This window comes from Schistocerca americana, chromosome 1, assembly GCF_021461395.2.
Source record: "Schistocerca americana isolate TAMUIC-IGC-003095 chromosome 1, iqSchAmer2.1, whole genome shotgun sequence".
Lineage (NCBI taxonomy): Eukaryota > Metazoa > Arthropoda > Insecta > Orthoptera > Acrididae > Schistocerca > Schistocerca americana.
In genome coordinates this window covers 568,358,105-568,368,576 of record NC_060119.1, presented here as the reverse complement: position 1 = coordinate 568,368,576, position 10,472 = coordinate 568,358,105, and the positions used below count along the sequence as shown (strand labels likewise).

Below are 10,472 nucleotides of genomic sequence, written 5' to 3'. Positions count from 1 at the left end.
GCATATGTTTTGTTTCCAGAGCTCTCGGGTGTCCAGCTGGATGCGATCATTGAAGTCCCACGATATTTCGGTGAATAACCTTTCTGCTATCATCAGGTGGTTCTGATCGAATGGTGTGTCTTCTCACATTGTTGGTGTTATATATGTCTGTCAGTCGGGCTTCGATTCCCTGCGCTGATGGTCCGATTGCGAGCACCAATGCTCTGATTGCGGCCGCCGACCCGGGTCCGCATCGTCCCCGGAGTCGCGCTGGGTGGTTGAAGAGGCAAAATCCCATGGATAGAGCTTGTGTTTGCTGAAGGCATGCCGTTGATGGAGCTAAGTAAGGGTTTCCATGCCTTGCTCAGTTGAAAACCTGTGTCTTGGTTTATGAGATTGTCTGTTACGCGAATTTCAATGGCCTCCTTGAACATGAAGCAGCGTTCTGCCAGTGCCGATTTGTTCGGCTGGCCCAGGCGTGTGTGGCGATCGGAATGTCGGCGGCCGCAATTGGACTGTCAGTGCAGGGAATCGAAGCCTGACTGATGGACATAAATAATACAGACAGTGAGCGCACACACCATTCCATCAGAACCACTTGATGGTGGAAAGGTTATTTGCCGAAATATCGTAGGACTTCAACGATCGCATCCGGCTGGACACACTAGAGCCCTGGAAACAACTGATATGATATGTTTATTGTCTCAAGTACAAGTTATGTTACACATTCTGTTTCTGTGCACACATACTAACATTCACTCTTATTTCAGGCTGTTATTCTTTTCTGTGGTAACTATTGCTTCTACTGATCGTTGCTAATGGCTTGCTCTTCTAATATTGAGTTCTCAGTCTAGTTCACAAACGCTACAACGTTTAACAGATTTTTCGAATTTCTCATCGTAGACGTGCAACCATGTTTGACATTGTCACGACTCCTCATTGCTCCTTGCCTTCCGCACCTCCTGTAATGTTATCAATTGAAGACATAAAGTCTGTAAATGAGTCTGTGATCATTTTATTTTGAGCACTTTTATTTTCACAATTCCATCTTGATCACATAGATTTCTTTACACTTTATGACCGGTTTCAGCTTATCTCCATCTTCAGATCTGTTGTCAATATAAATATTTATATTTAAAACAGATCTGAAGAAGGCGATAAGCTGAAACCGGTCATAAAGTGTAAAGAAATCGATGTGATCAAGATGGACTTGTGAGAATAAAAGTCCTCCTGTAATGGTTGGTGCCAAATAAAGGTTCTTGATCGGGGAAACCCTTCCCCGGCGGCAGTGTTAAAGATACAGATATCCTTACAGCATGGCAATGATCAAATGTTATACATGGTATGACACTTGAAAACAGCATAAAAGGATTTCCTCTCAGAATATTTTAATTCGACACAGCAGACACGTCAATTTCCCAACTCATGGAGAGAAGCAATTTTGATACTTCTCAGACTGGGGAAAGATTGAATGTGCCTTAGTAGTTAACAGAGCATTGCCTTAACGAGCTGTGTAGGAAATAGCTTGGAGCAAATAGTTAACCATTATCTGGTCTGGATATTAGAAACCAAGCAGCTTCTTAGATGCTCTCAGTGTAGATTCAGGAGATGTTGACCCGCTGTTGACAACCTGACCCTGATAGAGGCATCTTATCCATTAGGTGGCCCTACATAAGCAGTATTGTATAAGAATGTTCTTTGAGATCAGTAAGATGTTTGACGCTACTTGGAGGCACAATATTGTACGACTACCAATAGAAATTTCGTGGCCACCTCCCCATCTTCATCTGGTCATTCTTATGTAAACTGTTTTAGTTGCCAGTTTTTGGACAAATGCCCATTTTTATGCTTTCTCAAAGGATGTAAGCTTGTGTGATTGTGTGGATGACAATGAGGGAGGTTGAGAGAGAGTGAATGTTTTTGTGTCAGAGTTGCTTTTACTTCTTTTCTGCCATTTTAACCACATTTTTCCAACTAATATTTATAAGGGTGGTGGTAATCTTGCCATTGAAAAAACACACACACACACACACACACACACACACACACACACACACACACACACACTTTTTTCTTCTGGACTTTATCACTCAGTGGTACTTCAGAAGCTAGAATCATTAGACAACAGAGGTGTGGAAATATTTTTGTTGCAGTGGGATTCACAGATGAAATACATTTTTTGAATGACAACAAACTGACACCTGGTTGTCATAACTTGAAACAGACTGTTCAGATACGTAAAACTGTGCACTTCACAAAACGCAGAATCATAGTATCATTAAACTACAATATCGGTGAGTCACAATTGGAATCAGTTAACTCAAACAGATACTGAATGTAACAACTTGTAGGGATATTAAATGAAATAATCACGTCAACTCAATCACAGGTAAAACAGCAGGCAGACTTCAGTTCATTGTTAGGATACTGGGAAATGCAGCCAGTCTGCAAAAAGAGATTGCTAATGAAACACTGATGTGACCCATCCTAGAACGTTGCTGGGAGCTGCATGCACCATATAGGACTAGCAGAGGGCACTGAATTTATAAAAGGAAGGTTGGTGTGAATGAGCATAGTCTTGCTTGACTCAGAAAAGAGCACAAATGCCAAAATAACTGAAATGGCAGATACTTGAAGATCAACATCAACTATGCCTACATTGAAATTCTAGCCTCTCTTTTATCAAAACAAAAAGCCTAGATTTGGTTCAAATAAATGGTAAAATACACAGCTACAAAATGTGAACCAAAGTAAACGTTCCTTTGGTAAACCAAAGACTGTGCAGAATTCATGGTGGGGTGAGAAATGAGGGCAGCCTATTCCTCAAAACATTACCTTCATTCATTAGAAACAACAATATTAGGAAAAAGATACATTGCTACGCACCGTAAAGATGACCTGCTGAGTTGCAGATAGGCACAACGATAAGACTGTCACACATTATGGCTTTTGGCCAAACCCTTTTTCAAGCTCCAAAACTTGAGCTGTCGGTGACAACGGTTGTGTGTGTGTTTGAGAGAGGGGGGAGGGCACTTCTGCTAGAAAAAAAGCTAGTGGGCAAAAGCTTGTGTGAATGTTGTTTCTGTACTCCATGCATTGATCCACTATAGGTGAATGGTAGCCTTTCACTTAGACATCAGTTTGGTTATACTGACTGTACGTTTAAGCTGTAATAAGTTTGCAGAGAAAACTAAAATCATTTGCCAGTACCACAAATTCCTCAAAGGAAAGATATAGTGGAGGAGCATTAGCATTTAATTTCCAATCATTAGCAAAAAAATAACCATCACTTACTGCAGCGGCAGCAATGGTGTCACTTTGAGATATCAAGAGTTGGTTGGGGAAAGGACAGGAAAGGAAACTGTAAGGTTCTTTGCATAGGAATCATCTGGTATGTAGCTGAACTGATTTAGAGAATCAAGTGATAAACTAAATATGGTTGAAAATATTGGTAGTGAACTCTGCTTCTCCCAAATGTGAATCCAATATCATGAGCACTGTGCAAAATAGCTCAGTAAGTGTGCTGTACTTTAACTTGAACAGCAATGTGGAAAATGTACCCAATTGTGCAAACACTCTACAAAAAAACTGATCAATTTCAGATCCTTAATTTAAAAATTACAAACTAATAAATCTTTTAACTGGATAGGTAAAAAAAACTACTTACCATGTGGTGGCAGAACACACACACATAAAAGAATGTTGTAACTGGTAAGCTTTTGGAGTCAGTGAATCCTCCTGCAGGCAGAAGGGTTGAAGGGGAAGGAAGAGGGGTGAAGGAAAAGGATTAGAGAGGTCTAGGGATGTTGTTAAACTAATAAGTCTGGATATTAACACAGCTGCTGCATGTGTCTGCATAGGAATGATCCTGAAAACACAGAATGGACATACAGTATTCTGTGTAGTCCTCAATCTCATCAGATCTCATACATAATAAATAATTGTGGGACTTCCTTGAATGGCACATTTTGTAACTCAAAATATTTGTTGCATCAGTAACTATATGGAAGGCTGCTATTGTGCACTGCTTCACTCCCCAAGTATTAACGTTTCAAAATGACAATGGCAGACCAGCTGTATGAGGTAGTTTGTTATAATTCTTTAACAATACCAAGTAATTTCTACTCCTACCTGAGGGTGATACGCATACGAACAAGGAAAAGAATTACAGTATCACTATTAAATTCGAGGAGTCAGTCAGGTGAGTTAAAAATCTACAAGTTACATCATAAAGAGGAACTGATTTAAACTGAGGATGTTCTCTGATAGTATCTATTTGTATGCCGCTTTCTGTAACAGCTGGGGAGGGTTGAATCACCTTCACTTTTGACCTGCTATCTGTAAAAAGTTACAGATTTATTTGCTCCTCAAATACACTGTTGAGATTTAATTATCAGCAAAATTCCAGGTTACATTCAAACAGAATGATAACAACCAAGTACTTAACAATAAGAGTACATAATCCAAAATTTAACTACTACATAAACAGATCTATCTTAATGTGTGTTTCACCTTACTATGTACCCTCCACTTGAAAAAATTCATCTAATGAAGAGAAGTTATTGGGTGCTGTAAGATAACTATAATTTTGAATATAGCATTTAGACGAGTTTCAGACCATATTATTTAAGTAATCAATTTTACAGCAACTTCACTATCTGACAATGTGTGGTTCCTGAATTTTATTAGAGTATATGATTGTCTCTGCAGTTTTAAAACACTTAATAAATTACTGCTCAATAACTTATTACTTATGTACATCATTAGCCTGAGCTCATACTGAAACTTTTCAACATGAACCTCACACATAACAGAGTTATGAACATTTGTTCAGAACTTTGGCTCTATACATAAATTGTGACATCTTAATGATGTAATGGGAATTAGTTTACAAATATATTTGTGAACTTTTATCACTTGTGTTACAACATTAAAAAATACATTTATATAATTTACAATCATTTGATATCTGATTAAAGTTTATTCTCAAAAATGATTTGTAACATGGAATAATCTAAGGGGATGGTACAACAAAACTTAACTTTTCAACTTAAGTTTCATTCACCATACAGCTGTGCAAATCAACAGTATTACAGTTTCTTAATATCATACATGCTGTCACAAGACAAAAATGCAAATTAAACTGTAAGCGCTTGTATTTTAAAGCTAATTCCTTGACTGAACAATGATATCGACCGCTTCCGCAAGATCATCAACAATAACATCCGGTTTTACCCTCGGGTGCTTTTCATCACATGGACGAAACTTACCAGTTCTTACAAGTATACCTGCTATTCCACAAGCTTGTGCTCCCCCGATATCTGATTCAATGTCATCACCAACCATAACAGCTTCTTCAGGTTTTACTCCTATTGCAGATAGCGCTGAGTGAAAAAAAGAGGCAAGTGGTTTCCCAACAACTTCGGCGGAGACACCTGTAGCATATTCTAATGCTGTGGTGAATACACCAACATCTAAAACTAAGTCTCCTTTCTCTCTATAGTATTTACCTCTGCCCATGGAAAAAAGCCGCGGCTTATCCATATCGATCAAAATTCGAAACGCTTTATTAAGATTCTCGTACGAAAAGTTTTCCGCAGCGTCGCCGACAACAACACAGTTAGGGTCTTCCTTGTTGAGGCCGTCAAATTCTGATAATACGTCTGGATGTACAAGAAGATGTGGCCGTAGTTTTTCTTTTCGTAAAAGGTCAACCAGAGCAGGGCATGGCGGAATAATGTCATGTTCCGTAACGCAGTAACCCATTTTTGATAACGTCAAACATAACGACGATCTAGTAACCTGAGTTTCATTCGTTAGTAACTTAATGGCCAGCCCGGCTTTTTTCAACCTATTTACAGCCTCGACAGAGCCAGGTATGGCAGACGATCCGTCCTTGAGAACACCTGTTATGTCTAATAAAACTCCATTTATTCTTTGTGGTAATTTCAGTGTACTCATTGTGATACTTCCAAAATTTCGAGTGTCTATCACAGGGTTGTTCGTTGCTCTGTTTACATACAACGAAAATGCAATAAACGACGTTCCCCAGTCAGCAACTCTCATCCGTACACGTAACTCCGGTACCAGCACTCCTTAATCTACTTGGTCTTGAATACTTGCTACTTGCTGAACACAGCTTCTCTGATCGCCGTTAGTGTATAGTCTTTGCATAAGCTGTTGTCAAAGTAGTGTGATTTAAGATGTTTGTGTTTATGTCCGTACGTGTGATATAACTAAGTGGAAACTTCAGTTTCAAATGAATCGTGTGTTTTAAATTATGTGTACAGGGAAATTTTCTAACTACATTTTGCACAAAAGGAATCGTTTTTCGAATGAGAAGACAATGAGCTGTGAACGCATCAACAAACTTAAGCTTTGGCACAGTGATAATATATATGTTGTCTGAATTGGGACCAAGTATCTGTTCAGAGAGAAAAATTAAGAAGAATGCAAACATATTGAATATCAAGTCGCTGAGGTTGTCAGGAGAGAAGCCTATTGATGATGTAAAGTAGTACTAAAACCCACCGTTCGTTGTATACGTGACAGCCAAATCACTAAATGCTACTTTCCGGTCGTTTGTCATCAATTACGTCATTTAATGTGTGAATTTTGGGACAGATGGCAACTACAAATAATATCTGGACAGATAACAATTCTCTAGGGATTGCGTGCATATGGTATACAGGCAGGATGATGTGTTACCAGATGCTCCTCCAAAGTATGTTGCATACTTGTTTTAAGGCATTGCAGTTGTCTTTTTCGCCCCCAAATTTTGAGCGCACGTTCGTTGCGGCCGGAAGATGTGAACAAAACCAACCAATCGTTAATTTAGTAAAATAAATTTCCTATTTTCCGATGAGAATCTTAAGATCTTCTTCAGTCATACTATCTTTCGATTGTGCCTACATCATGCGAAAAACTTAATTTTTTGTGTCTGAACAATTCAAATAAACTGCAGTTGTAAATTAATTAGGCTCAAGTTAGAGCACTGCTTTTGTGAGTAACTTTATAACAAAAGAATTTTAATCATGAATGGGAATCGAAATTTTATTTGTTGCCCAGTGTGTACCTTGTATTTGCGTGAAGGCATATCATTAAAAAGTCATCTCAACACACATCCAAAAGATCAAGTAATAGAAGCTTTAATTAGATGTTCTTTTATAAGTTCAGCACCAGCTAAGCAACAGGAAAACACTGATTATGAACTGCAGCATGTAATTGTCCGTTCAGATGGTGATGTCTCAGGTGTTGAAAGTACTCCACCAGTCCCGTACAATCCTGCTGGTGGCAGTCATTTTACTGCATCAATAACATATCAACATTTTCTAAGCAGTAACACTCCACCTCCTCCAAATCTCCCTCCACAGTATGTATCTGTGCCTACTGTTCTTGCTTCGCCTGTTGAAGATGGCAACAATGATACTAGTCAGACTGCTGTTATGCCATTTATATATAATCCTTATGTTGTTCCACAACATCAGCAACAGTTTGAAGTGCTAAATCCTATTGCTCAACTTCCTCCAGAGCAGCCTCATATGCGCCAAGTTACTGAGAGTAACCAAAGTGCTTACTCAGAACAGTCACCTATTGGAGCATTAAATTCATTACTGAACCGCAGTACCCAGCATTCTCCAAATGTTCAAACTGACCAGGCTACACAGACAAATAAAGACAGCCTTGTGTCTCAGCCTTCATCCCCAAATGAGAAATCATCTCAGACAGAATTGTTGTCTGATAATGAAACAAAGAAAGAAGTTACAAATGATGCAATTTCTGATCTGCAGCAAACAAATTGCAATTCTGAAAATGAAACGCAGAATTCTCCAAAATCAGGTACAGTTGATACAAATGCTGAGCATACCTCAGCAGATTGTTCTCCTGTGAACCAGATTCTTGGTGGTGAAGATGATTGTTTAATAGTTACTGAAACACACCGGACAATTAAGCCTGCCAGATTACTACATAGCAGTGACGTTGTAGATAATAGTGAGAAACAAACACTGGAATATGTAACAAGCAATGAGCCAGTCCTGACATTTGATGATCATTTTAAAGCTTCTTTCCCAGAAACTGAAAAGAGACAAGTAAAAGAAAGTGATGTGAATGTTCAGGAATGTTCTCGTGATACGGGAAGTACAGCATTTCTAACAGAAAACAATTTAACTCGCCCATCGGACAGTTATTCAGATAACTGTGAGATTAACACTATTAATGGCAAAAGCAGTTCAATGGAAGTTTACAGAAGTACAGCAAAAGCAAATATTAATTTATCAGAAAACATTGCTGACAACTCAGAAATTACACTTAAGTCTAATATAAGTCTTTCATCAAAAGATTGCTCAGAAACTACACCTCGTGAAATCCAGCAAAATGACTCAGAATTCACCTATGCTAATGTGTGTCCTGTAAGTTTAACTGATACAGAGCCAGATAATGAGACAATGAAGCAAAGCTTTCAGGACAAAAGTACTAGTATGGACATTGAGTGTCCTGAGACTTCTGAAGCAGTGGATCCCTTAGAATTGGATAATGTCTCTATACAAGAAGATACCACCATTGATGTAATTGAACCACAAGTTTTCTTTCATAGCCAAGACATACCAGATGCTGGTGTCATTAAGGAGATTACAGTTGAAACATCGCATAAAGAACTGAAACAAGATGATTCATCTGCTCAGACTGTTGACTTGAACATACAAGCTGATGAATTAATGCCACCAAGAGGAGAGCTTTCTGAACAGGAAAGCCTGGGGGGAAATGACAGCTCAATGTGGACTCAGGTAAGTTAATTACAGCAGTAAACTATTTTTCTGTATTCATATTAGTAGTATTTACTCTAGTACTAATTTTATTGATTGTGTGTGATCACTTATGGGAAAAAATTATAATGTATTAACAGTGGCCTGATGTAAGACTTCAGAACAGCATGGGATTTTTGGCACTAAAGCTTAAAGTTATAGGTAATTATTTGCCTGTATGGAAATTAGCAGTTAATAAAAGACAACATAATAAAAATATTTTAGGTATAATAGAACAGTTTAAATTGATCATTGTTGGGCTGGTCATGATTTATACAAATCTCTTCACTTTTGGTTTCCACATTCTCTTATGCGACATTTCATATAGATGCAGAAAAATCTGTGATTGGAAGATTTAAGCCTGCACATGATGTGTGTTGGGATAGTGTACCTGACCTGATGGCATAGTAGTTTTGGCAGTGAACTGATATTCAGGAGCAGTATGGTTTAAGTTCCAATATAGTTATAGAATATAGAGATATTGGTTTCCATAAATCACTTAGACATGCCCAGCTACTTCTGCCTGCACCCACTGCTGTGGGAAGTTGGACAAAATAGAAAGTAATATCCAGACTTTCAAAATTCAATTGTTTCCCTTACCTTCTATTGCCTCACCAGCACTAAAATCCTGGTTGTTGTGAGATACTGATTTATAGCATAGTCCAATGTTTAGGTTAGTTGGAAGGTTGACAGTTGACAAAGCGAACGAATATGGATGGCAAATGAAGGTTGTGGTAACAGACTGGTCTGCTGTGATAACAGACTGACCTGTTGCCTATCTTAGTGTTTACGTTCACGCCATATTTAACACAATTAGCCATACTTAACATATCTTTCCTCACATAAGTTAAAACTGCAAGGTTAATTCATAAAACGTATATCGGATAACTGAGAAGTGTCCAAGTGATTTTATGCATATTATGTACATATATCACACATTAACTATGAAAAAAATTTGTTGAAGTAAACAAAGCTAACATTGTGTTCTATGAACCTCAGTGTGAAGGAAAGTCTTCAGGAATCTGGAATGACATTAACAGGCAGAAGCAGGTACTACAGTTACTTTTGTAAAGTGTGTTAACAACAAATTACGAGTAGTATTAATCTTGTTGTACTGATGAGACTTGACTTACTTCTTTGTTACATCATGTATGAGAAAAACAGCTACCGGTACTTGGAATGAAAAACTACTATCCCTTCTCTTGTAATGTTCAGCTGCTGCTTTTAACTAATTCTTCAAACAAAGCCTGTATGTAACATTATACAAGCCACTTATGGCTATTTACATAACTAGTGGCAAAGTTGAGATTTATTTAATATAAGCATTAAAGTTATAGAGAATTTATACCTCTGAGTCTCGTTATTCCAATACATTGTAGAAGGAATGGGTAATGAGGTATTTCTGTACTTTGTATTTGAATATCTCAGAAATTTTAATACCTGTCAGTAAAGTGTTATAGGGCATAAGAACGTGAAATACTATTCTGAGCCATAGAGCGGGATGCATAGCCTACATGGAATCTATTTTTATTTCTGATACTGCGGTTATTAATTCAACAGTTCATCCTAAGTTCACTGTTGTTTAACTAGAAATACCATTTGCGAGTACCTGCGTTGTCATGTAGGTGTAAGATTCCCTAGGACCCCCCTGAAACATCTTCTGCAAGATGTTCAGTTAGGGCCTATCAA

General features: G+C 38.0%; 2 protein-coding genes across 3 annotated transcripts in view; one reads left to right on the top strand and one right to left on the bottom strand.

The window, feature by feature from the left end:
• Window positions 1–4,940: 4,940 nt before the first annotated feature.
• On the bottom strand, window positions 4,941–6,103 carry LOC124606533 (phospholysine phosphohistidine inorganic pyrophosphate phosphatase-like). 2 transcript variants are annotated; one of them, XM_047138527.1, is made up of 2 exons: window positions 5,490–6,103; window positions 4,941–5,363 (listed from the first exon to the last, which is right to left on the bottom strand). In XM_047138527.1, exons 1-2 carry the CDS (start codon window positions 6,043–6,045, stop codon window positions 5,146–5,148), a joined length of 774 nt encoding a protein of 257 aa, XP_046994483.1. In that variant the 5' UTR covers window positions 6,046–6,103; the 3' UTR covers window positions 4,941–5,145. The 2 variants fall into 2 exon arrangements, with proteins under 2 accessions (XP_046994483.1, XP_046994477.1); XM_047138521.1 differs by having other exon boundaries at window positions 4,941–6,103.
• An 862-nt stretch (window positions 6,104–6,965) lies between these two features.
• LOC124625027 (zinc finger protein 711) overlaps window positions 6,966–10,472 on the top strand; it is a 178,043-nt gene continuing 174,536 nt past the window's right edge. Inside the window, exon 1 of the mRNA XM_047149145.1 lies at window positions 6,966–8,765. Within this exon, the coding sequence (XP_047005101.1) occupies window positions 7,014–8,765 (1,752 nt within the window). The 5' untranslated portion in view covers window positions 6,966–7,013. The remainder of the gene's footprint in view (window positions 8,766–10,472) is intronic.

What these genes read in the sequence shown, in the direction of transcription:
- LOC124606533 (XM_047138521.1), bottom strand. Translation starts at nt 6,045, where the DNA reads ATGAGAGTTGCTGACTGGGGAACGTCGTTTATTGCATTTTCGTTGTAT.